Source organism: Crinia signifera, chromosome 12 (assembly GCF_055691185.1).
Source record: "Crinia signifera chromosome 12, ASM5569118v1, whole genome shotgun sequence".
NCBI classification, from domain to species: domain Eukaryota; kingdom Metazoa; phylum Chordata; class Amphibia; order Anura; family Myobatrachidae; genus Crinia; species Crinia signifera.
In genome coordinates this window covers 6546548-6570955 of record NC_139228.1, presented here as the reverse complement: position 1 = coordinate 6570955, position 24408 = coordinate 6546548, and the positions used below count along the sequence as shown (strand labels likewise).

Genomic DNA, 24408 nt, shown 5'->3' with positions numbered 1-24408 from the left:
CGTGTGGTAGTAGTAGAGAGGGTCACACGTGTGTGTATCTGTGGGGGCGTAGTACCGCAATGCTACCTGTACCAGGAATACATGTGTGTGGTGGGAGGAGGGAGCGTCACACGTGTGTGTATCTGTGGGGCAGTACCGCACTGCTACCTGTACCAGGAACACATGCGTGTGGTGGGAGGAGGGTCACACGTGTGTGTATCTGTGGGGCAGTACCGCACTGCTACCTGTACCAGGAACACATGCGTGTGGTGGGAGGAGAGAGTGTCACACGTGTGTGTATCTGTGGGGCAGTACCGCAGTTCTTCCTGTACCAGGAATACATGCGTGTGGTAGTAGTAGAGAGGGTCACACGTGTGTGTATCTGTGGGGGCGTAGTACCGCAATGCTACCTGTACCAGGAATACATGTGTGTGGCGGGAGGAGAGAGGGTCACAAGGAGTCTGGAATAACACACGGACTGGGAACCCTGGCTTAATATCCCAGTACGCCCAGTCAGGAAGCCCAGCTGCTTCCTGCGCAAACACGGCTTTCCTGTTATTGTCGCCAGGCCTGGGGGTCACAGGAGATGCGTCCCTGGCAATGGGGGCTCCTCTTACAGTGTCTCTTACACAGGGAATCTCCACGGGTGTGGGTTGTTAGGTCGACAAGCATTGGGTCGACACCACTAGGTCAACAGGCAGCATGGTCGACATGGGTCTAGGTCGACAGGACATTAGATTGACACAAGCATTAGGCTGACATGGGCAAGGTCGACAGTCAAAAGGTCAACGTGGAGTTTTTCACAGTTTTTGACCCGAATGTCCACACAGTCGACATGGACACAGTTTGAAGTGCACCGCATCGCTCGCTGTGCTTCGGGCACGGGGCCTCGCTACACTTGGCACACTATTGTATCCTTCCACCACGCCCTAGTGCAGGGGTTCCCAATCTTTTTCGAATCACGGCACCCTAGAGTATCAGAATATTTCCATGGCACCCTAGGCCCAAATATATATATATATATATATACATACACACACACACACACAATGAAGTAGATTGTGTTGATATGTGATCTTTGGTTCAGTTATGTGGTGAGGGGCAGGATTTGCTTCTAATTGTTCCTGGACCACTAACCCGTGGCACCCCTGCAAGTGTCCTGAGGCACCCCAGGGAGCCACGGCACACAGTTTGGGAACCACTGCCCTAGTGGATGGCAGGGCATGAAATACTGCCTGTCGACACATGTCGGCATAAAAAACAGTGAAAAACCCCATGTTGCCTTAATGCTTGTGTCGACCTAATCCCATGTCAAGCTAGACTCATATCGACCTTGACACATGTCGACCTTGCTGCCTGTCGACCTTGCTGCCTGTCGACCTAGTTGGAGTAGACCTAATGACGGCATCCCTCTCCAGCCACTAGGGGTCACTGCACAGGTGCACTGTGCCTGATTCAGTGTGGATCGCACATGATAAGCTGCTCGCAGTCAGTGACTATGTGTGGGCGAGTGGCAGCGCTGCCCCATTGCCCGCGCTTCTGGCTTGCATTTGCAGGGTGCTTGTACCACAGAAGTAGTGCCCTACCCCGAACACATCAGTAGTTTCCAGGTGCCGGCGACCTGCCGTCACTGTGCAGACCTTGGCCTCAATACTCCTGGAAAACGGGGTGACACACCCCATTATCCTGCATGATGGCCACGAATGTCTCTGTCTGTCACTTAGCATATTAGCAATGCAATCACAGGACTCGTCCTACCCGTGCTGAGTAACGCCCACAAAGGGCCCAGTCTTGCCCTTGTCTGTATTATGTTATATATCATTATATACCCCGCTGTTATATGTATTCTATACCTCGCTGTTATATATCATTATATACCCCGTTGTTATATATCATTATATACCCCGCTGTTATATATCATTATATACCCCGCTGTTATATGTATTATATACCCCGCTGTTATATATCATTATATACCCCGCTGTTATATGTATTATATACCCCGCTGTTATATATGTATTATATACCCCGCTGTTATATATGTATTATATACCCCGCTGTTATATATCATTATATACCCCGCTGTTATATATGTATTATATACCCTGCTGTTATATATCATTATATACCCCGCTGTTATATGTATTATATACCTCGCTGTTATATATCATTATATACCCCGTTGTTATATATCATTATATACCCCGCTGTTATATATGTATTATATACCCCGCTGTTATATATGTATTATATACCCTGCTATTATATATCATTATATACCCCACTGTTATATGTATTATATACCCCGCTGTTATATATCATTATATACCCCGCTGTTATATATCATTATATACCCCGCTGTTATATGTATTATATACCCCGTTGTTATATATCATTATATACCCCGCTGTTATATATGTATTATATACCCCCCGTTTTATATACTGTAACACTAATTTATTATCCCTCCATTGCCTTGGTGATGGTAGGGCATGGAATACTGCCTGTCAGCACTGTTAGCTAACGCATCCCGGCCTACCTGACCCTCTCCAGGAGGACACGATTCTCTGCTCCTGGGCCTCCCCCTGGTCATGTAGGATTGGCGGCACCTGTGTTATCACTTACCTGGCTCCCCACAGGTGCTGGCAATCCTACATTACCAGGGAAGCCCAGGAACAGAGCATTGTGTCCTCCTGGAGAGGGGCATGCTGGGAGGTATGGATAATGTATGATTGCCAGCACCTGTGGGGAGCCAGGTAACTGATAAGAAAGGTGTCACCACAGGTGCTGGCAATCATACATTACCAGGGAAGCCCAGGGACAGAGCATTGTGTCCTCCTGGAGAGGGGCATGCTGGGAGTTATAGATAATGTATGATTGCCAGCACCTGTGGGGAGCTAGGTAACTGATAAGAAAGGTGTCACCACAGGTGCTGGCAATCATACATTACCAGGGAAGCCCAGGAACAGAGCATTGTGTCCTCCTGGAGAGGGGCATGCTGGGAGGTATGGATAATGTAGGATTGCCAGCACCTGTGGGGAGCCAGGTAACTGATAAGAAAGGTGTCACCACAGGTGCTGGCAATCATACATTACCAGGGAAGCCCAGGGACAGAGCATTGTGTCCTCCTGGAGAGGGGCATGCTGGGAGTTATAGATAATGTATGATTGCCAGCACCTGTGGGGAGCTAGGTAACTGATAAGAAAGGTGTCACCACAGGTGCTGGCAATCATACATTACCAGGGAAGCCCAGGAACAGAGCATTGTCTCGTCCTCGAGAGGGTCAGGTAGGCAGGGATGCCTAATGCTTGTGTCGACCTTCCAACCCTGTCATCCGCAGCCATGTCGACCTAACGCCCATCGACTATCAGTGGTTGACTCATTGCAATGTAACCCATAAAGTGCATGTGCTGAAAGTGATGAACCAATAAAACCAGATACAAGAAACGGCGGCACCAACCCTCCCATTACTAGAACTACATCTCCCGGCATGCACTGTATTGACCAAGCCCCGCCCCGCCACATCCGGGACACTCAGCACAGACAGCGGTGCGCACGGAAGCGACGGGTATGTGCTGTCCTTATACTGTGGGGGCATCCTTATACAGAGAGGTACGGAGGAGGGACTGTCTTTATACGGAGAGGTACTGGGAGGGGCTGTCCTTATACAGAGCGGTACGGAGGAGGGGCTGTCCTTATACAGAGAGGTATGGAGGAGGGGCTGTCCTTATACAGAGAGGTACGGTGAAGGGCTGTCCTTATACAGAGAGGTATGGAGGAGGGGCTGTCCTTATACAGAGAGGTACGGAGGAGGGACTGTCTTTATACGGAGAGGTACTGGGAGGGGCTGTCCTTATACAGAGAGGTACGGAGGAGGGACTGTCTTTATACAGAGAGGTACTGGGAGGGGCTGTCCTTATACAGAGAGGTACGGGGAGGGGCTGTCCCTATACAGAGCGGTACGGAGGAGGGACTGTCTTTATACGGAGAGGTACTGGGAGGGGCTGTCCTTATACAGAGAGGTACCGGGAAGGGCTGTCCTTATACAGAGAGGGACGGGGAGGGGCTGTCCTTATACAGAGAGGTATGGAGGAGGGGCTGTCCTTATACAGAGAGGTATGGAGGAGGGGCTGTCCTTATACAGAGAGGTATGGAGGAGGGGCTGTCCTTATACAGAGAGGTACGGAGGAGGGACTGTCTTTATACGGAGAGGTACTGGGAGGGGCTGTCCTTATACAGAGAGGTACGGAGGAGGGACTGTCTTTATACAGAGAGGTACTGGGAGGGGCTGTCCTTATACAGAGAGGTACGGGGAGGGGCTGTCCTTATACAGAGCGGTACGGAGGAGGGACTGTCTTTATACGGAGAGGTACTGGGAGGGGCTGTCCTTATACAGAGAGGTACGGGGAGGGGCTGTCCTTATACAGAGCGGTACGGAGGAGGGACTGTCTTTATACGGAGAGGTACTGGGAGGGGCTGTCCTTATACAGAGAGGTAAGGGGAGGGGCTGTCCTTATACAGAGAGGTATGGGGAGGGGCTGTCCTTATACAGAGAGGTATGGAGGAGGGGCTGTCCTTATACAGAGAGGTATGGAGGAGGGGCTGTCCTTATACAGAGAGGTATGGAGGAGGGGCTGTCCTTATACAGAGAGGTATGGAGGAGGGGCTGTCCTTATACAGAGAGGTATGGAGGAGGGGCTGTCCTTATACAGAGAGGTATGGAGGAGGGGCTGTCCTTATACAGAGAGGTATGGCGGAGGGGCTGTCCTTATACAGAGAGGTATGGCGGAGGGGCTGTCCTTATACAGAGAGGTATGGAGGAGGGGCTGTCCTTATACAGAGAGGTATGGAGGAGGGGCTGTCCTTATACAGAGAGGTATGGAGGAGGGGCTGTCCTTATACAGAGAGGTATGGAGGAGGGGCTGTCCTTATACAGAGAGGTATGGAGGAGGGGCTGTCCTTATACAGAGAGGTATGGAGGAGGGGCTGTCCTTATACAGAGAGGTATGGAGGAGGGGCTGTCCTTATACAGAGAGGTATGGAGGAGGGGCTGTCCTTATACAGAGAGGTATGGAGGAGGGGCTGTCCTTATACAGAGAGGTATGGAGGAGGGGCTGTCCTTATACAGAGAGGTATGGAGGAGGGGCTGTCCTTATACAGAGAGGTATGGAGGAGGGGCTGTCCTTATACAGAGAGGTATGGAGGAGGGGCTGTCCTTATACAGAGAGGTATGGAGGAGGGGCTGTCCTTATACAGAGAGGTATGGAGGAGGGGCTGTCCTTATACAGAGAGGTATGGAGGAGGGGCTGTCCTTATACAGAGAGGTATGGAGGAGGGGCTGTCCTTATACAGAGAGGTATGGAGGAGGGGCTGTCCTTATACAGAGAGGTATGGAGGAGGGGCTGTCCTTATACAGAGAGGTATGGAGGAGGGGCTGTCCTTATACAGAGAGGTATGGAGGAGGGGCTGTCCTTTTACAGAGAGGTATGGAGGAGGGGCTGTCCTTTTACAGAGAGGTATGGAGGAGGGGCTGTCCTTATACAGAGAGGTATGGAGGAGGGGCTGTCCTTATACAGAGAGGTATGGAGGAGGGGCTGTCCTTATACAGAGAGGTATGGAGGAGGGGCTGTCCTTATACAGAGAGGTATGGAGGAGGGGCTGTCCTTATACAGAGAGGTATGGAGGAGGGGCTGTCCTTATACAGAGAGGTATGGAGGAGGGGCTGTCCTTATACAGAGAGGTATGGAGGAGGGGCTGTCCTTATACAGAGAGGTATGGAGGAGGGGCTGTCCTTATACAGAGAGGTATGGAGGAGGGGCTGTCCTTATACAGAGAGGTATGGAGGAGGGGCTGTCCTTATACAGAGAGGTATGGAGGAGGGGCTGTCCTTATACAGAGAGGTAGGGAGGAGGGGCTGTCCTTATACAGAGAGGTAGGGAGGAGGGGCTGTCCTTATACAGAGAGGTAGGGAGGAGGGGCTGTCCTTATACAGAGAGGTAGGGAGGAGGGGCTGTCCTTATACAGAGAGGTAGGGAGGAGGGGCTGTCCTTATACAGAGAGGTAGGGAGGAGGGGCTGTCCTTATACAGAGAGGTAGGGAGGAGGGGCTGTCCTTATACAGAGAGGTAGGGAGGAGGGGCTGTCCTTATACAGAGAGGTAGGGAGGAGGGGCTGTCCTTATACAGAGAGGTAGGGAGGAGGGGCTGTCCTTATACAGAGAGGTAGGGAGGAGGGGCTGTCCTTATACAGAGAGGTAGGGAGGAGGGGCTGTCCTTATACAGAGAGGTAGGGAGGAGGGGCTGTCCTTATACAGAGAGGTATGGAGGAGGGGCTGTCCTTATACAGAGAGGTACCGGGAGGGGCTGTCCTTGTACAGAGAGTTACCGGGAGGGGCTGTCCTTGTACAGAGACTTACCGGGAGGGGCTGTCCTTGTACAGAGACTTACCGGGAGGGGCTGTCCTTATACAGAGAGGTATGGGACGGGGCTGTCCTTATACAGAGAGGTACGGGACGGGGCTGTCCTTATATAGAGAGGTACGGAAAGGGGCTGTCCTTGTACAGAGACTTACCGGGAGGGGCTGTCCTTGTACAGAGACTTACCGGGAGGGGCTGTCCTTATACAGAGAGGTATGGGACGGGGCTGTCCTTATACAGAGAGGTACGGGACGGGGCTGTCCTTATATAGAGAGGTACGGAAAGGGGCTGTCCTTATACAGAGAGGTGCAGAGGAGGAAAATTCCTTATACAGAGAGGTATGGAGGAGGGGCTTTCCTTATACAGAGATGCGGAGGAGGGGCTGTCCTTTTACAGGGAGGTAAGGAGAGGGGCTGTCCTTATACAAGGAGGTACGGGCTGTCCTTATACAGAGAGGTGCGGAGGAGGGGCTGTCCTTTATACAGAGATATGCGGAGGAGGGGCTGTCTTTATACAGAGAGATGCGGAGGAGGGGCTGTCCTGGTACGGGGAGGGGCTGTCCTTATACAGGGAGGTACGGGGAGGGGCTGTCCTTATACAGAGATGCGGAGGGGCTGTCCTTATACAGAGAGATGCGGAGGAGGGGCTGTCCTTATACAGGGAGGTACGGGGAGGGGCTGTCCTTATACAGAGAGGTATGGAGGAGGGGCTGTCCTTATACAGAGAGGTATGGAGGAGGGGCTGTCCTTATACAGAGAGGTATGGAGGAGGGGCTGTCCTTATACAGAGAGGTATGGAGGAGGGGCTGTCCTTATACAGAGAGGTATGGAGGAGGGGCTGTCCTTATACAGAGAGGTATGGAGGAGGGGCTGTCCTTATACAGAGAGGTATGGAGGAGGGGCTGTCCTTATACAGAGAGGTATGGAGGAGGGGCTGTCCTTATACAGAGAGGTATGGAGGAGGGGCTGTCCTTATACAGAGAGGTACGGGGAAGGGCTGTCCTTATACAGAGAGGTACCGGGAGGGGCTGTCCTTGTACAGAGAGTTACCGGGAGGGGCTGTCCTTATACAGAGACTTACCGGGAGGGGCTGTCCTTATACAGAGACTTACCGGGAGGGGCTGTCCTTATACAGAGAGGTATGGGACGGGGCTGTCCTTATACAGAGAGGTATGGGACGGGGCTGTCCTTATACAGAGAGGTATGGGACGGGGCTGTCCTTATACAGAGAGGTATGGGATGGGGCTGTCCTTATACAGAGAGGTACGGGACGGGGCTGTCCTTATACAGAGAGGTACGGGACGGGGCTGTCCTTATACAGAGAGGTACGGGACGGGGCTGTCCTTATATAGAGAGGTACGGAAAGGGGCTGTCCTTATACAGAGAGGTGCAGAGGAGGAAAATTCCTTATACAGAGAGGTATGGAGGAGGGGCTTTCCTTATACAGAGATGCGGAGGAGGGGCTGTCCTTTTACAGGGAGGTAAGGAGAGGGGCTGTCCTTATACAAGGAGGTACGGGCTGTCCTTATACAGAGAGGTGCGGAGGAGGGGCTGTCCTTTATACAGAGATATGCGGAGGAGGGGCTGTCTTTATACAGAGAGATGCGGAGGAGGGGCTGTCCTGGTACGGGGAGGGGCTGTCCTTATACAGGGAGGTACGGGGAGGGGCTGTCCTTATACAGAGATGCGGAGGGGCTGTCCTTATACAGAGAGATGCGGAGGAGGGGCTGTCCTTATACAGGGAGGTACGGGGAGGGGCTGTCCTTATACAGAGAGGTATGGGGAGGGGCTGTCCTTATACAGAGAGGTACCAGGAGGGGCTGTCCTTATACAGAGAGGTACGGAAAGGGGCTGTCGTTATACAGAGAGGTGCGGAGGAGGAAAATTCCTTATACAGGGAGGTATGGAGGAGGGGCTTTCCTTATACAGAGACGCGGAGGAGGGGCTGTCCTTTTACAGGGAGGTATGGAGGAGGGGCTGTCCTTATACAGAGAGGTATGGAGGAGGGGCTGTCCTTATACAGAGAGGTATGGAGGAGGGGCTGTCCTTATACAGAGAGGTATGGAGGAGGGGCTGTCCTTATACAGAGAGGTATGGAGGAGGGGCTGTCCTTATACAGAGAGGTATGGAGGAGGGGCTGTCCTTATACAGAGAGGTATGGAGGAGGGGCTGTCCTTATACAGAGAGGTATGGAGGAGGGGCTGTCCTTTTACAGAGAGGTATGGAGGAGGGGCTGTCCTTATACAGAGAGGTATGGAGGAGGGGCTGTCCTTATACAGAGAGGTATGGAGGAGGGGCTGTCCTTATACAGAGAGGTATGGAGGAGGGGCTGTCCTTATACAGAGAGGTATGGAGGAGGGGCTGTCCTTATACAGAGAGGTATGGAGGAGGGGCTGTCCTTATACAGAGAGGTATGGAGGAGGGGCTGTCCTTATACAGAGAGGTATGGAGGAGGGGCTGTCCTTATACAGAGAGGTATGGAGGAGGGGCTGTCCTTTTACAGAGAGGTATGGAGGAGGGGCTGTCCTTATACAGAGAGGTATGGAGGAGGGGCTGTCCTTATACAGAGAGGTATGGAGGAGGGGCTGTCCTTATACAGAGAGGTATGGAGGAGGGGCTGTCCTTATACAGAGAGGTATGGAGGAGGGGCTGTCCTTATACAGAGAGGTATGGAGGAGGGGCTGTCCTTATACAGAGAGGTATGGAGGAGGGGCTGTCCTTATACAGAGAGGTAGGGAGGAGGGGCTGTCCTTATACAGAGAGGTAGGGAGGAGGGGCTGTCCTTATACAGAGAGGTAGGGAGGAGGGGCTGTCCTTATACAGAGAGGTAGGGAGGAGGGGCTGTCCTTATACAGAGAGGTAGGGAGGAGGGGCTGTCCTTATACAGAGAGGTAGGGAGGAGGGGCTGTCCTTATACAGAGAGGTAGGGAGGAGGGGCTGTCCTTATACAGAGAGGTAGGGAGGAGGGGCTGTCCTTATACAGAGAGGTAGGGAGGAGGGGCTGTCCTTATACAGAGAGGTAGGGAGGAGGGGCTGTCCTTATACAGAGAGGTAGGGAGGAGGGGCTGTCCTTATACAGAGAGGTAGGGAGGAGGGGCTGTCCTTATACAGAGAGGTAGGGAGGAGGGGCTGTCCTTATACAGAGAGGTAGGGAGGAGGGGCTGTCCTTATACAGAGAGGTAGGGAGGAGGGGCTGTCCTTATACAGAGAGGTAGGGAGGAGGGGCTGTCCTTATACAGAGAGGTAGGGAGGAGGGGCTGTCCTTATACAGAGAGGTAGGGAGGAGGGGCTGTCCTTGTACAGAGACTTACCGGGAGGGGCTGTCCTTGTACAGAGACTTACCGGGAGGGGCTGTCCTTATACAGAGAGGTATGGGACGGGGCTGTCCTTATACAGAGAGGTACGGGACGGGGCTGTCCTTATACAGAGAGGTACGGGACGGGGCTGTCCTTATATAGAGAGGTACGGGACGGGGCTGTCCTTATATAGAGAGGTACGGAAAGGGGCTGTCCTTATACAGAGAGGTGCAGAGGAGGAAAATTCCTTATACAGAGAGGTATGGAGGAGGGGCTTTCCTTATACAGAGATGCGGAGGAGGGGCTGTTCTTTTACAGGGAGGTAAGGAGAGGGGCTGTCCTTATACAAGGAGGTACGGGCTGTCCTTATACAGAGAGGTGCGGAGGAGGGGCTGTCCTTTATACAGAGATATGCGGAGGAGGGGCTGTCTTTATACAGAGAGATGCGGAGGAGGGGCTGTCCTGGTACGGGGAGGGGCTGTCCTTATACAGGGAGGTACGGGGAGGGGCTGTCCTTATACAGAGATGCGGAGGGGCTGTCCTTATACAGAGAGATGCGGAGGAGGGGCTGTCCTTATACAGGGAGGTACGGGGAGGGGCTGTCCTTATACAGAGAGGTATGGGGAGGGGCTGTCCTTATACAGAGAGGTACCAGGAGGGGCTGTCCTTATACAGAGAGGTACGGAAAGGGGCTGTCGTTATACAGAGAGGTGCGGAGGAGGAAAATTCCTTATACAGGGAGGTATGGAGGAGGGGCTTTCCTTATACAGAGACGCGGAGGAGGGGCTGTCCTTTTACAGGGAGGTATGGAGAGGGGCTGTCCTTATACAGGGAGGTACGGGCTGTCCTTATACAGAGAGGTATGGAGGAGGGGCTGTCCTTATAGAGAGAGGTGCGGAGGAGGGGCTGTCCTTTTACAGGGAGGTATGGAGAGGGGCTGTCCTTATACAGGGAGGTACGGGCTGTCCTTATACAGAGAGGTATAGAGGAGGGGCTGTCCTTATAAAGAGAGGTGCGGAGGAGGGGCTGTCCTACAGAGAGATGCGGAGGAGGGGCTACCTTTATAGAGGAAGAGATGTTTGGCAGGTGGCACTTTAATCGGTACTCTTTACCTAGAAGGGCGCCAGCGATTGAAATCGCGGTCGTCGGGGGTAAAAATCGCGGTCATCGCGGGTAAATCGGGATGGCCGCGATGACCGCGATTTTCCCGATTTTCCCATAGGGAACAATGTTAAAAAGGCTGATTGACCGCGATTTCACTGTTAAATGCCTCAATGGACCCGATTTGGCCCTAGGAATCAATGTTAAATGGGCCACAGAGCCCAAATAAGCACAATTAACCCTTAAATGTCCCCCCCCAATTTTTAACGCCACCCCACGATCCACGCGAACCCGAAGCGTGGCGAGCGGCGGCGGTACGCGTCCTCCGACCTTTTCATGCCCTACTATCCACTAGGGCGTGGAGTGAGAATATAATAGTGTGGCGAGCGCAGCGAGCCACCGAGCCCGAAGCGTGGCGAGCGGACGCGGATACCTTCACAGGTAGACGCGTCCCCTCGCGGGCTTCACAGGTGTCGGCGTCGCCACGGACACCTGTGAAGCCCGCGAGGGGACGCGTATAACTGTGAAGGTATCCGCGTCCCCTCGCGGGGCTCGCTGCGCTCGCCACGCTTCGGGCTCGGTGGCTCGCTGCGCTCGCCACACTATTATATTCTCACTCCACGCCCTAGTGGATAGTAGGGCATGAAAAGGTCGGAGGACGCGTACCGCCGCCCCTCGCGGGCTCGCTGCGCTCGCCACGCTTCGGGTTCGCGTGGATCGTGGGGTGGCGTTAAAAATTGGGGGGGACATTTAAGGGTTAATGGGCTCTGTGGCCCATTTAACATTGATTTCTATGGCCAAATCGGGTCCATTGAGCCATTTAACAGTAAAATCGGGTCCATCGCGCCTTTTAACATTGATTCCTATGGGAAATCGGGAGCATCGCGTCGCGGGCATCGCGGGTATATTTATGGCCGGCCGCGACGCGACCGACACGATTTCCATGTTTAACATGGGTTTCAATGGGAAATCGCGGGCATCGCGTCGGTCGCGTCGCGGCCAGACATAAATGTACCCGCGATGCCCGCGACGGGCGCCCTTCTAGGTAAAGAGTACCCTTTAATCATACAGAGATTTGAGGAGGGGGGGGTTGGGTGTTACTATCAGGGTAGTGTGGGCGGCCTTATAGAGAGGATAGTAATGTAGTTTGTCCCTTTCCTCTCTCTGTAGCCTCAGACATGACGAAACTGGCAGAATGGCTGCTGGGACTGATCCTTCTTGGTGCAGTCTGGATTACTCTGACCTTAGACCTTTTAGGTCTGGAGCTCCCTGTGGCCTATCGGGAGGTAATCTGGCCACTCCCGGTGTACCTCCTGGTAACATTCGGCTGTTACTCATTGGCCACTGTTGGGTACCGCGTGGCCACGTTCAACGATTGTGAGGAGGCAGCGCAAGAGCTGCAGGATCAGATCACGGAGGCCAGAAGAGACCTTAGTAGGAGGGGGCTGCTATTGTGACCGTGACTTTCCACGCCCCTGAGGTTCAGGTCCTGGGACCCATCCCCCTGACCTCCCCTCCGAGGCTCAGGTCTTTGGACTCGCCCCGCCCCTGAGGCTCAGGTCTTTGGACTCGCCCCGCCCCTGAGGCTCAGGTCTTTGGACTCGCCCCGCCCCTGAGGCTCAGGTCTTTGGACTCGCCCCGCCCCTGAGGCTCAGGTCTTCGGACTCGCCCCGCCCCTGAGGCTCAGGTCTTCGGACTCGCCCCGCCCCTGAGGCTCAGGTCTTCGGACTCGCCCGGCCCCTGAGGCTCAGGTCTTTGGACTCGCCCGGCCCCTGAGGCTCAGGTCTTTGGACTCGCCCGGCCCCTGAGGCTCAGGTCTTTGGACTCGCCCCGCCCCTGAGGCTCGGGTCTTTGGACATAGTGTGGGGTCTGCCCAGACAGCTATTTGCCCCACTATGTACTAGACTGTACAATTCTGCACCATGGCCTGTTAAATCTTTATGTGGAATGAAGTGTTGTCCTGTGTTATTGCTGTGTCCTTGTACTCTCTGCCAGTGTGCGTTGGCATCATTTATATGGTGTTTCCTGGCAATAATGTATCGCATTGTGTGAACAGCTTACCATACCTTTATTATACCACTGCTGACCCTATTGTAGCGGCAGTGGCGGAGTGGTTCTCTGGCTTTGCATTAACGAGAAAGCTTGGGTTTGTGGAGTGTGGGGATGTGTCATTGGCTGGTTGGGGGGTGTGTGGGGAGGGGTCTTTGGCTGGTTGGGGGTGTGGGGTAGGGTTCCTTGGCTGGATGTGTGGCGGGGTCCTTGGCTGAGGGGTAGGGTTCCTTGGCTGAAGGGTAGGGTTCCTTGGTTGAAGGGTAGGGTTCCTTTACTGGAGGTGTGGCGGGGTACGGTTCCTTGGCTTGGAGTGTTTGGATGGAGGTGTGGAGAGGGGTCCTTTGGGGGGGGGGGGGGGTGTATTTGGCTGGGGGGGAGGGGTTCTTGGCTGGATGGTAGGGTTCCTTGGCTTGGGGTGTTTGGGTTGGGATGCGGTCTTAGGCTGGGCAGTAGGGTTCCGGAGGTAGTGTCTTTGGCTGGGGGTGGGGAGGGGTCCTTGGCTTAGGGCAGTGTTTTTCAACCACTGTGCCATGGCACACTAGTGTGCCTTGAGCTGTTCTCAAGTGTGCCCCCAGATCTAGTGATGTCCAAACCAGTTTACAGCCACCACTAGTTCTGTTACTGTTTACTGGTCTCTTCTTTTCATGTAAAGGGCCAATGTATTTTATTTTTTGTTACCTGTGGGGACCAGAGTGATTGATTTTCATATGGGGGCCAATAGGTTTGTTTTTTCCTATGGAAGCCAATATATTTTGCCCTGTGGGGATCTCATGGTGTGCCTTACAAATTGTAAAATATTATTTAGTGTGCCGCAAGGTAAAAAGGTTGAAAATCGCTGGCTTAGGGTTCTATGACTGGGGGGTGACTGAGCATAATCTAAACCAGTGTATATATTGTGCAAGGTCCTTGGTTAACAGAACAGATGTTTGTTGCTCATCTGCTGCTGCCATATTTCTGGTAAAACCCACCTCACAGATTACTGACTCAGTACATTATCACCATTTTCAGGGTATAAGACCCTCAGCTGTGCTATCACCTTGCAGTACCCCATGGGGATCATGTAAATAGCTAGTATATGTGGTACTTGTGTAGTTTCACGGCGCCACCGCTCTAGCTGTTATCCTAGCTGTTCTCAGCATTACGTTACCAGCGTAGCGTGTGCGCGTGCCACTCTAGCTGTTCTCATTGCAGCGCTACGCTATAAGCGTAGCGTAATGTACACGCTACAATTGAGACGCTTTAGCGTCTGAATCCCGGGTCCTTGCAAGCCGCTAAGAAGGGGGTTATCTGGATTCAGACGCTAATGCCTCTGAATTTGGTAGGGTGTAGGGGTACATAGGGGTGCACTGTGCAAAACACTCCTAAACCTGTTCACAATGACACTAGTCGACGTAACAGCTGTCGACCTTGTTAATTCCACTATCCACGGCAACCCTACGACCTTTTCATACCCCCACTATCCACGTCGGCGTGGAGTTGAGAATAGAAAGTGTGGCGAGCGGACGCGGACACCTGTAAAGCCCGCGAGGGGACCGGATACCTGTGAAGGTATCCGCGTCCCCTCGCTACGCTCGCCACACTTTCTATTCTTAACTCCACGCCGACGAGGATAGTGGGGGTATGAAAAGGTTGTAGGACGTGTAGCGATGCGCTCGCCACGCTTCGGGTTGGCGTGGATAGTGGAATTAACAAGGTCGACAGCTGTTATGTCGACTAGTGTCATTGTGAACAGGTTTAGGAGTGTTTTGCACAGTGCACCCCTATGTACCCCTACACCCTACCAAATTCAGACGCATTACCGTCTTAATCCAGATAACCCCCTTCTTAGCGGCTTGCAAGGACTCGGGATTCAGACGCTAAAGCGTCTCAATTGTAGCGTGTACATTACACTACGCTGAGAACAGCTAGAGCGGCACGCGCACAGTTAAACAGAGACTCTGGCAGGCTGCCAAGTTTCTGAAACAGACTGTGCGCGCGGTGGCGCCGTGAAACTACACAAGTACTGTATTTGGAGGACTGCTTTGACAGGTTACCCAGAAGCCTCTGCAGCGGCACGCCAGGGAACCCTCCCTCATCACATGTACTACAGAGGATGCATGTCACCACGCAGGGACTGCTCTGACAGGTTACCCAGAAGCCCCAGCAGCAGCGGCACGCCAGGGTACCTGCAGGAACATGTCCTGTCTGTCTTCTCTCCCACGTCCCATGGGGTTGTACCTGTTCCCACACAGGAGGATCCAGAGCCGCCCAGGTGGTACACTGTGCCTGGCTGCTTGTCAGATACTTGTGCAATGTGTGACAACGTACGCGACACAGACACGGGCATTGGAAAATACACATTTATTAGAAATATGATTTACAAAGAATCAGGCACATTGGTGAATTCACCTCATACATAAGTCTCATTTCCACCAAATCTGGATAAAGTATTCCCATCCACCATAGAACATCACTGGGTAGATACAGATAGAAACCAAGCGTCATTCCTTCACAATAAAATATATAATCTGTGTCTGGTTTCCGAGGAGCCCCACCATCTAGCATTGTAGCAGCCATTTTGTTATAGCTCGTCACGAGACTGGATTGTATGGGGTTCTTGGTGTCTGCATATGCCAGAGGCAGCCATTTTGTTAGGAGCTTATGTCACGGGACTGGAATGTGCGGGCAGCCATTTTACTTGGGCAAACTGAGATAGTCCCATCAATAAGGCACAAAATATATTTGGTACTGGAGCAGCCCCAAGATGGCTGACCCCTGGGATGCAGACGTGCCGCGCCAAAGAACAATCCGTAAACAATTATCTGTGTGAAACCTTGTTCCCAGAGACGCATTCTGCGGTCAGAAAATGGCTGCCAGGCATGAATGAAAATGGCAGCCGCGCCCAGAGATAAGAATGCTGGCGTGGAAGAGGATAGTTGCTGATTTAGCGGTGGCATCACATGGCGGAATCCTCCTTGTGTGTGGACAGAGCAGACTCTTGTTTTTCCTCTTTCCAGCCATTAGCAGCGCACACAAAGGCCGGCCTGTCCCCCGGGAGCAGAGCACAATGCCTCTATGATGACAGTACCCCTCCCCCCCTCACACAGCGTGCGCCCTGCTGGTGCTGACTCAGCCACAAGTGGGGTGCCACAGGGTCAGTGTGAGAGGACAATGGAAGCTGCAGCGTCAGGAACACAACATGTACAGCAGTGCTGAGAAGCAGCATTGCTCAGGCCCTGGCGGGGTGCGTCAGAGCAGCAGGGAGTGGTAAGGGTTCTTCTCCTGCCGGTATCTCCAGAATAGACAGAGGCGCACGATGCTGGTGACTATGCCGGGAAGGTTGGGCACCTGGGAGGACAGAGAGAGCTGGCTGTAGTCATGCTGGTAGAATCAGGGTCTTCCATATATATGACACTGTGTGTACTTACCATGATGTAGGGATCACTGCGCTGTAATCCGTACAGGACCCAGGACGTAGAGGCCAGGAATGTGGTGATAGTCAGGGGGAAGGAGAGGCACTGGGTGGACTTGTTTCGGATGATCTGAGCCTGGAGAGACACATTGTATTACACAAACCGTGCGCACACCGCTACTGTGCAAACCTCGCACTACCACTCCTTACACCGCTACTGTGCATGCCTCTCACTACTGCTCCGTACACCGCTACTGTGCAAACCTCGCACTACCGCTCCGTACACCGCTACTGTGCATGCCTCTCACTACCCCTCCTTACACCGCTACTGTGCATGCCTCTCACTACCCCTCCTTACACCGCTACTGTGCAAACCTCGCACTACCGCTCCTTACACCGCTACTGTGCATGCCTCTCACTACCCCTCCTTACACCGCTACTGTGCAAACCTCGCACTACCCCTCCTTACACTGGTTCTGTGAAAACCTTGCACTATCGCTCCTTACACCGCTACTGTACAAACCTCGCACTACCGCTCCTTACACCGCTACTATGCATACGTACCACTACCGCTCCTTACACCGCTACTGTGCATGCCTCTCACTACTGCTCCGTACACCGCTACTGTGCAAACCTCGCACTACCACTCCTTACACCGCTACTGTGCAAACCTCGCACTACCGCTCCGTACACCGCTACTGTGCATGCCTCTCACTACCCCTCCTTACATCGCTACTGTGCAAACCTCGCACTACCGCTCCGTACACCGCTACTGTGCATGCCTCTCACTACCCCTCCTTACACCGCTACTGTGCAAACCTACCACTACTGCTCCGTACACTGCTACTGTGCAAACCTCGCACTACCGCTCCTTACACCGCTACTGTGTAAACCTACCACTACTGCTCCTTACATCGCTACTGTGCATGCCTCTCACTACCCCTCCTTACACCGCTACTGTGCAAACCTCGCACTACCCCTCCTTACACTGGTACTGTGAAAACCTTGCACTATCGCTCCTTACACCGCTACTGTACAAACCTCGCACTACCGCTCCTTACACCGCTACTGTGCAAATCTCGCACTTTCCCTTCTTACACCGCTACTGTGCAAACCTCGCACTACCCCTCCTTACACTGGTACTGTGCAAACCTCGCACTACCCCTCCTTACACTGGTACTGTGAAAACCTTGCACTATCGCTCCTTACACTGCTACTGTGCAAACCTCTCACTATCACTCCTTACACCGCTACTATGCATACGTACCACTACTGCTCCTTACACCGCTACTGTGCAAATCTCGCACTTTCCCTTCTTACACCGCTACTGTGCAAACCTACCACTACCACTCCTTACACCGCTACTGTGCAAATCTCGCACTACCCCTCCTTACATCGCTACTGTGTAAACCTCGCCCAACTGCTCCTGTAGGACACTGCTAGTGGGCAAACCTCGCACTACCCCTCCTGTATTACACACTTATCCCGCAGTAGCATGTGACTAGAACTCCCTATGAATAAGTTATGAGTTCAGTTCCATAACTAGCAGGATCCCAGTGCAGTGGGCGGGTGAGGAACCCACTTACCAGATCCGCCAGTGGTGATAGATACATGCTGATGGTAAATACACTGCAGAACAGGCCCAGCTGGCTGAGACGTGCGCTGACATCAGGGATCCACAAATAAAAGTAACTGAACCCCAAAACCAGGACCCCAATGGCCAGGAAGACTTCATAGAGCTGGTGACGCTGAGACAGAAGAACAGCGATTATACAGCCAATCATATACAGTGTTACATACATGTGTCACACACACTTACCTTGTCTCCAGCGTAGAACAGATAGGCTGCAATGTACAGAGTCTGCAGGGAGGCACCAATGGTGTTCACAGCAACCAGCGTCCCATCTTCCTTCAGATACCCATAGTACAGCCATCCCAGGTTACTGGAAGAGACAGGAAGCGTCACACCTTCACTTCCTGTGTCCCCCTGACCCGTCATTCCAAGGTGCTTCCTGTGTCCCCCTGACCCGTCATTCCAATGTGCTCCCCACTTCCTGTGTCCCCCTGACCCATCATTCCAAGGTGCTCCCCACTTCCTGTGTCCCCCTGACCCGTCATTCCAATGTGCTCCCCACTTCCTGTGTCCCCCTGACCCGTCATTCCAAGGTGCTCCCCACTTCCTGTGTCCCCCTGACCCCGTCATTCCAAGGTGCTCCCCACTTCCTGTGTCCCCTGACCCGTCATTCCAAGGTGCTCCCCACTTCCTGTGTCCCCCTGACCTGTCATTCCAAGGTGCTTCCTGTGTCCCCCTGACTTGTCATTCCAAGGTGCTTCCTGTGTCCCCCTGACCTGTCATTCCAAGGTGCTCCCCAGTTGCTTTGTCTCCCTGACCTGTCATTCCAAGGTGCTTCCTGTGTCCCCCTGACCTGTCATTCCAAGGTGCTCCCTGCATTCTGTGTCCCCCTGACCCGTCATCCCAAGGTGCTCCCCACTTCCTGTGTCCCCCTGACCCGTCATTCCAAGGTGCTTCCTGTGTCCCCCTGACCTGTCATTCCAAGGTGCTTCCTGTGTCCCCCTGACCCGTCATTCCAAATTGCTTCCTGTGTCCCCCTGACTTGTCATTCCAAGTTGCTTCCTGTGTCCCCCTGACCCGTCATCCCAAGGTGCTCCCCACTTCCTGTGTCCCCCTGACCCCGTCATTCCAAGGTGCTTCCTGTGTCCCCCTGACCCGTCATCCCAAGGTGCTCCCCACTTCCTGTGTCCCCCTGACCCGTCATTCCAAGGTGCTTCCTGTGTCCCCCTGACCTGTCATTCCAAGGTGCTTCCTGTGTCCCCCTGACCTGTCATTCCAAGTTGCTTCCTGTGTCCCCCTGACCTGTCATTTCAAGGTGCTTCCTGTGTCCCCCTGACCTGTCATTCCAAGTTGCTTCCTGTGTCCCCTGACCTGTCATTTCAAGGTGCTTCCTGTATCCCCCTGACCCGTCATTCCAAGTTGCTTCCTGTGTCCCCCTGACCCGTCATTCCAAGGTGCTTCCTGTATCCCCCTGACCCATCATTTCAAGGTGCTTCCTGTGTCCCCCTGACCTGTCATTCCAAGGTGCTCCCCACTTCCTGTGTCCCCCTGACCTGTCATTCCAAGGTGCTCCCCACTTCCTGTGTCCCCCTGACCCATCATTACAAGGTGCTTCTGTGTCCCCCTGACCTGTCATTCCAAGATGCTTCCTGTGTCCCCCTGACCTGTCATTCCAAGGTGTTCCCCACTCCCTGTGTCCCCCTGACTTACAGGTGATATCCCCTTCTCATGTACTACTGCCAGCAACACCCCCCAGGTGCTCTCCACTGGCCACACCCTCCCAGGTGCTCCTCATTAACCCCTCCCAGGTGCTCTCCCCTGGCCACACCCTCCGAGGGGCTCCTCATTAAGTCCCCTGGCCACACCCTCCCAGGTGCTCCCAATCAGCCTTGACCTCCTCACACAGGTGCTCTCCCAGCCAATAGTCCAAACATCCAGACCTACTTGAGTTCTGTGGTCAGGAAAGGCAGGAACTGGATGTTGTCTGCAGAGCGCTTCTGAATCATCATTTTCAGGTCAGACCTGGTGGGAGATACATAGATTATTGGTGAGGGGAGCAGAGGCGTCAAGTACAGTGCTCTGTATAACATAATGCTGCCAGTTATATAGGGTGTAATGTGCAGCACTGGGTATATAAGGTATTGGGTGTATGGTACAGCACTGGGTATAGGGTGTACATCAGGTATTGGGTGTACATAAGCCAAGGTATAGGGTGTATGGTACAGCACTGGGTATAGGGTGTACATCAGGTATTGGGTGTACATAAGGTATAGGGTGTATGGTACAGCACTGGGTATAGGGTGTATGGTACAGCACTGGGTATAGGGTGTACATCAGGTATTGGGTGTACATAAGGTATAGGGTGTATGGTACAGCACTGGGTATAGGGTGTATGGTACAGCACTGGGTATAGGGTGTACATAAGGTATAGGGTGTATGGTACAGCACTGGGTATAGGGTGTATGGTACAGCACTGGGTATAGGGTGTACATCAGGTATTGGGTGTATGGTACAGCACTGGGTATAGGGTGTATGGTACAGCACTGGGTATAGGGTGTATGGTACAGCACTGGGTATAGGGTGTATGGTACAGCACTGGGTATAGGGTGTACATAAGGTATTGGGTGTATGGTACAGCACTAGGTATAGGGTGTATATAGTACAGTGCCATGTATATAAGGTATAGGGTGTATGGTACAGCACTGGGTATAGGGTGTATATAGTACAGCACCATGTATATAAGGTATAGGGTGTATGGTACAGCACTGGGTATAGAGCAGGCCTGGCCAACCTGTGGCTCTCCAGATGTTGTCAAACTACAAATCCCATCATGCCTTGCCACAGTTTTGCTATAAGGAAGTGTTAAAACTGGCAAGGTATGCTGGGATTTGTAGATTCACAACATCTGAGAGCCACAGGTTGGCCTGTCCTGGTATAGGGTGTATATAGTACAGTGCTGTGTATATAAGTTATAGGGTGTATGGTACAGCACTGGGTGTATGGTCCAGCACTGTCTATAAGGTATAGGGTGTATGGTACAGAACTGTATATAAGGTATAGGGTGTATGGTACAGGCAGCACTGGGTATACAGTACAGCGCCGTGTATATAGGGTGTATGGTACAGCACTGGGTATAGGGTGTGTATGGTACAGCACTGTATATAAGGTATAGGGTGTATGGTCCAGCACTGTATATAAGGTATAGGGTGTATGGTACAGCACTGGGTATATAGGGTGTATGGTACAGAACTGTTTATAAGGTGTGTATATATAGGGTGTATGGTACAGGCAGCACTGGTATACAGTACAGCGCCGTGTATATAGGGTGTATAGAACAGTAGAGCCGCGGCAGGTGTACCAATGCCGCCAGTCTCCCCGGGGAGTTTGGGGGCTGCGCGGACCCGGGGACGTGAGTCGGGTGCGGCGGGTACGCAAGGCCGGGGATGCGGAGACACTCACAGGCCGCTGGAGAACATGCCGAGCGTGAAGAGGACACAGGCCCCGGACAGCAGCCACATCCCGTCCATGGTGTCCGGCTTCCAGCAGCTCCGATGTGTCCGGGTCCGGGGAAAGCCTGATGGGTCCTCCCCTCCCGGAGTCCCGGCCCGCCTATATCTATACACTGCCACATCACCCGGCCGGGCCCAGGCCTCCTCCATGTCTGCATACATGTGTCGTACCGGGGATACATGTTTGTGACCATGATATGTGCTGTGTCCAGGCTGATTTCCCTCCCATATGTGCTGTGTAAACCTACGTTTGTGCCCCCCCCCCCCCATCATCATGTGCTGAGTCTACATACATACATACATACATATGTGACCCCCCCCCCCCCATCATCATGTGCTGAGTCTACATACATACATATGTGACCAGGCTGATTTCCCCCCCCCCCCCCCCCCCCCCCCCCCCCCACACACACACACACACACATATGTGCTGTGTATACACATGTGTGTGACCAGGCTGATTCTCTCCCCCCCCCCCCCCCCCCCCCAATATGTGCCGTGTCTACATACGTGTGTGTGACCAGGCTGATCTCCCTCTCCCATATGTGCTGTGTATACATACGTGTCTGACCAGGCTCATTCCCCCTCCCCCCATATGTGCTGTGTATACATACGTGTGTGACCAGGCTGATCTCCCCCCCCCCCCCCCCCCCCCAAATATGTGCTGTGTCTACATACGTGTGTATGACCAGGCTGATCTCCCCCATCCCATATGTGCTGTTTCTACATACGTGTGACCAAGCTGATCTCCCCCTCCCATATGTGCTGTGTATACATACGTGTGTGTGTGTGACCAGGCTGATCTCCCCCTCCCATATGTGCTGTGTATACATACGTGTGTGTGTGTGTGTGACCAGGCTGATCTCCCCCTCCCATATGTGCTGTGTAAACATACGTGTGTGTGTGTGACCAGGCTGACCTCCCCCTCCCATATGTGCTGTTTACATGTGTGAGTGTGTGTTTGACCAGGCTGACCTCCCCCTCCCATATGTGCTGTCTACATGCGTGTGTGTGAGCAGGATGATCTCCCCCTGCCATATGTGCTGTCTACATACGTGTGTGTGTGTGACCAGGCTGATCTCCCCCTCCCATATGTGCTGTGTCTACATACGTGTGTGTGTGAGACCAGGCTGACCTTCCCCTCCCATATGTGCTGTGTACACGTGTGTGTGTGTGAGCAGGATGATCTCCCCCTCCCATATGTGCTGTGTACACGTGTGTGTGTGTGAGCAGGATGATCTCCCCCTCCCATATGTGCTGTCTACATACGTGTGTGTGTGTTACCAGGCTGATCTCCCCCCTCCCATATGTGCTGTGTATACATACGTGTGTGTGTGAGACCATGCTAATCTCCCCCTCCTATATGTGCTGTGTCTACATACGCGTGTGTGTGACCAGGCTGATCTCCCCCTCCCATATGTGCTGTGTCTGCATATGTGCTGTCTGCATATGTGTGTGTGTGTGTGGGGGGGGGGGGGTGACCAGGCTGACCCCCCCCCCCCCCCTAATGTGCTGTGTCTACATACGTGTGTGACCAGGCTGATCTCCCCTTCCCATATGTGCCGTGTCTACATACATGTGTGTGTGTATGACCAGGCTGATCTCCCCCTCCCATATGTGCTTTGTCTACATATGTTTGTGTGACCAGGCTGATCTCCCCCTCCCATATGTGCTGTCTGCATATGTGTGTATGACCAAGCTGACCCCCCCCCCCAATATGTTCCGTGTCTACATACGTGTGTGTGTCCCCTCCCATATGTGCTGTGTCTACATATGTGTGCGTGTGTGACCAGACTGATCTCCCCCTCCCATATGTGCTGCTTCGTTTCTACATACGCGTGTGACCAAGCTGATCTCCCCCTCCCATATGTGCTGTTTCTACATACGTGTGTGACCAGGCTGATCTCCCCCTCCCATATGTGCTGCTTCGTTTCTACATACGTGTGTGACCAAGCTGATCTCCCCCTCCCATATGTGCTGCTTCGTTTCTACATACGTGTGTGACCAAGCTGATCTCCCCCTCCCATATGTACTGTGTCTACATATGTGTGTGTGTGACCAGGCTGATCTCCCCCTTCCCATATGTGCTGTCTACATACGTGTGTGTGTGTGTGTGACCAGGCTGATCTCATCCTCCCATATGTGCTGTTTCTACATACGTGTGTGACCAGGCTGATCTCCCCCCTCCCATATGTGCTGTCTACATACGTGTGTGTGTGTGTCCCCTCCCATATGTGCTGTGTCTACATATGTGTGTGACCAGGCTGATCTCCCCCTCCCATGTGTGCTGTGTCTACATACGTGTGTGTGTGACCAGGCTAAGCTCCCCCTCCCATGTGTGCTGGGTCTACATACGTGTGTGTGACCAGGCTGATCTCCCCCTCCCATATGTGCTGTGTCTACATACGTGTGTGTTTGTGTGTGTGTGACCAGGCTGATCTCCCCCTTCCATATGTGCTGTGTCTACATACGTGTGTGTGTCCCCTCCCATATTTGCTGTGTCTACATACGTGTGTGTGACCAGGCTGATCTCCCCCTCCCATATGTGCTGTGTATACATACATGTGTGTGTGAGACCAGGCTGAGCCCCCCCCCCCCCCCCCCCCATATGTGCTGTGTCTACATACGTATGTGTGTGTAAGACCAGGCTGATCTCCCCCTCCCATATGTGCTGTGTCTACGTGTGTGTGAGAGACCAGGCTGATCTCCCCCTCCCATATGTGCTGTGTCTACATACGTGTGTGTGTGACCAGGCTGATCTCCCCCTCCTATATTTGCTGTGTCTACATACGTGTGTGTTTGTGTAAGACCAGGCTGATCTCCCCCTCCCATATGTGCTGTGTCTACATACGTGTGTGTATGAGAGACCAGGCTGATCTCCCCCTCCCATATGTGCTGTGTCTACATACATGTGTGTGTGACCAGGCTGATCCCCCCCCCCCCCCCAATATGTGCTGTTTGTACATATACGTGTGTGACCAGGCTGAACTCCCCCCTCCCATATGTGTTGTCTACATACGTGTGTGTGTAACCAGGCTGATCTCCCCCCTCCCATATGTGCTGTGTATACATACGTGTGTGTGTGTGTCCCCTC

At 53.2% G+C, this 24408-nt stretch overlaps 2 protein-coding genes across 4 annotated transcripts; one reads left to right on the top strand and one right to left on the bottom strand.

Moving 5' to 3' along the window:
* Positions 1-3408: 3408 nt before the first annotated feature.
* DPM3 (dolichyl-phosphate mannosyltransferase subunit 3, regulatory) lies at positions 3409-12741 on the top strand. Of its 3 annotated transcripts, none has more exons than XM_083165815.1 (2): positions 3409-3547; positions 11960-12741. In XM_083165815.1, the coding sequence occupies exon 2, from the start codon at positions 11968-11970 to the stop codon at positions 12244-12246; it is 279 nt and encodes a 92-aa protein (XP_083021941.1). In that variant the 5' UTR covers positions 3409-3547; positions 11960-11967; the 3' UTR covers positions 12247-12741. The 3 variants fall into 3 exon arrangements, with proteins under 3 accessions (XP_083021941.1, XP_083021942.1, XP_083021943.1); XM_083165816.1 differs by having other exon boundaries at positions 3511-3591; XM_083165817.1 differs by lacking the exon at positions 3409-3547 and adding an exon at positions 4421-4442.
* Positions 12742-15166: 2425 nt separating this feature from the next.
* SLC50A1 (solute carrier family 50 member 1) lies at positions 15167-21554 on the bottom strand. Its single transcript, XM_083165948.1, has 6 exons — positions 21265-21554; positions 19750-19827; positions 18052-18175; positions 17819-17980; positions 16249-16368; positions 15167-16168 (listed from the first exon to the last, which is right to left on the bottom strand). The coding sequence occupies exons 1-6, from the start codon at positions 21474-21476 to the stop codon at positions 16070-16072; spliced, it is 795 nt and encodes a 264-aa protein (XP_083022074.1). The 5' UTR covers positions 21477-21554; the 3' UTR covers positions 15167-16069.
* Between the last annotated feature and the right edge of the window lie 2854 nt (positions 21555-24408).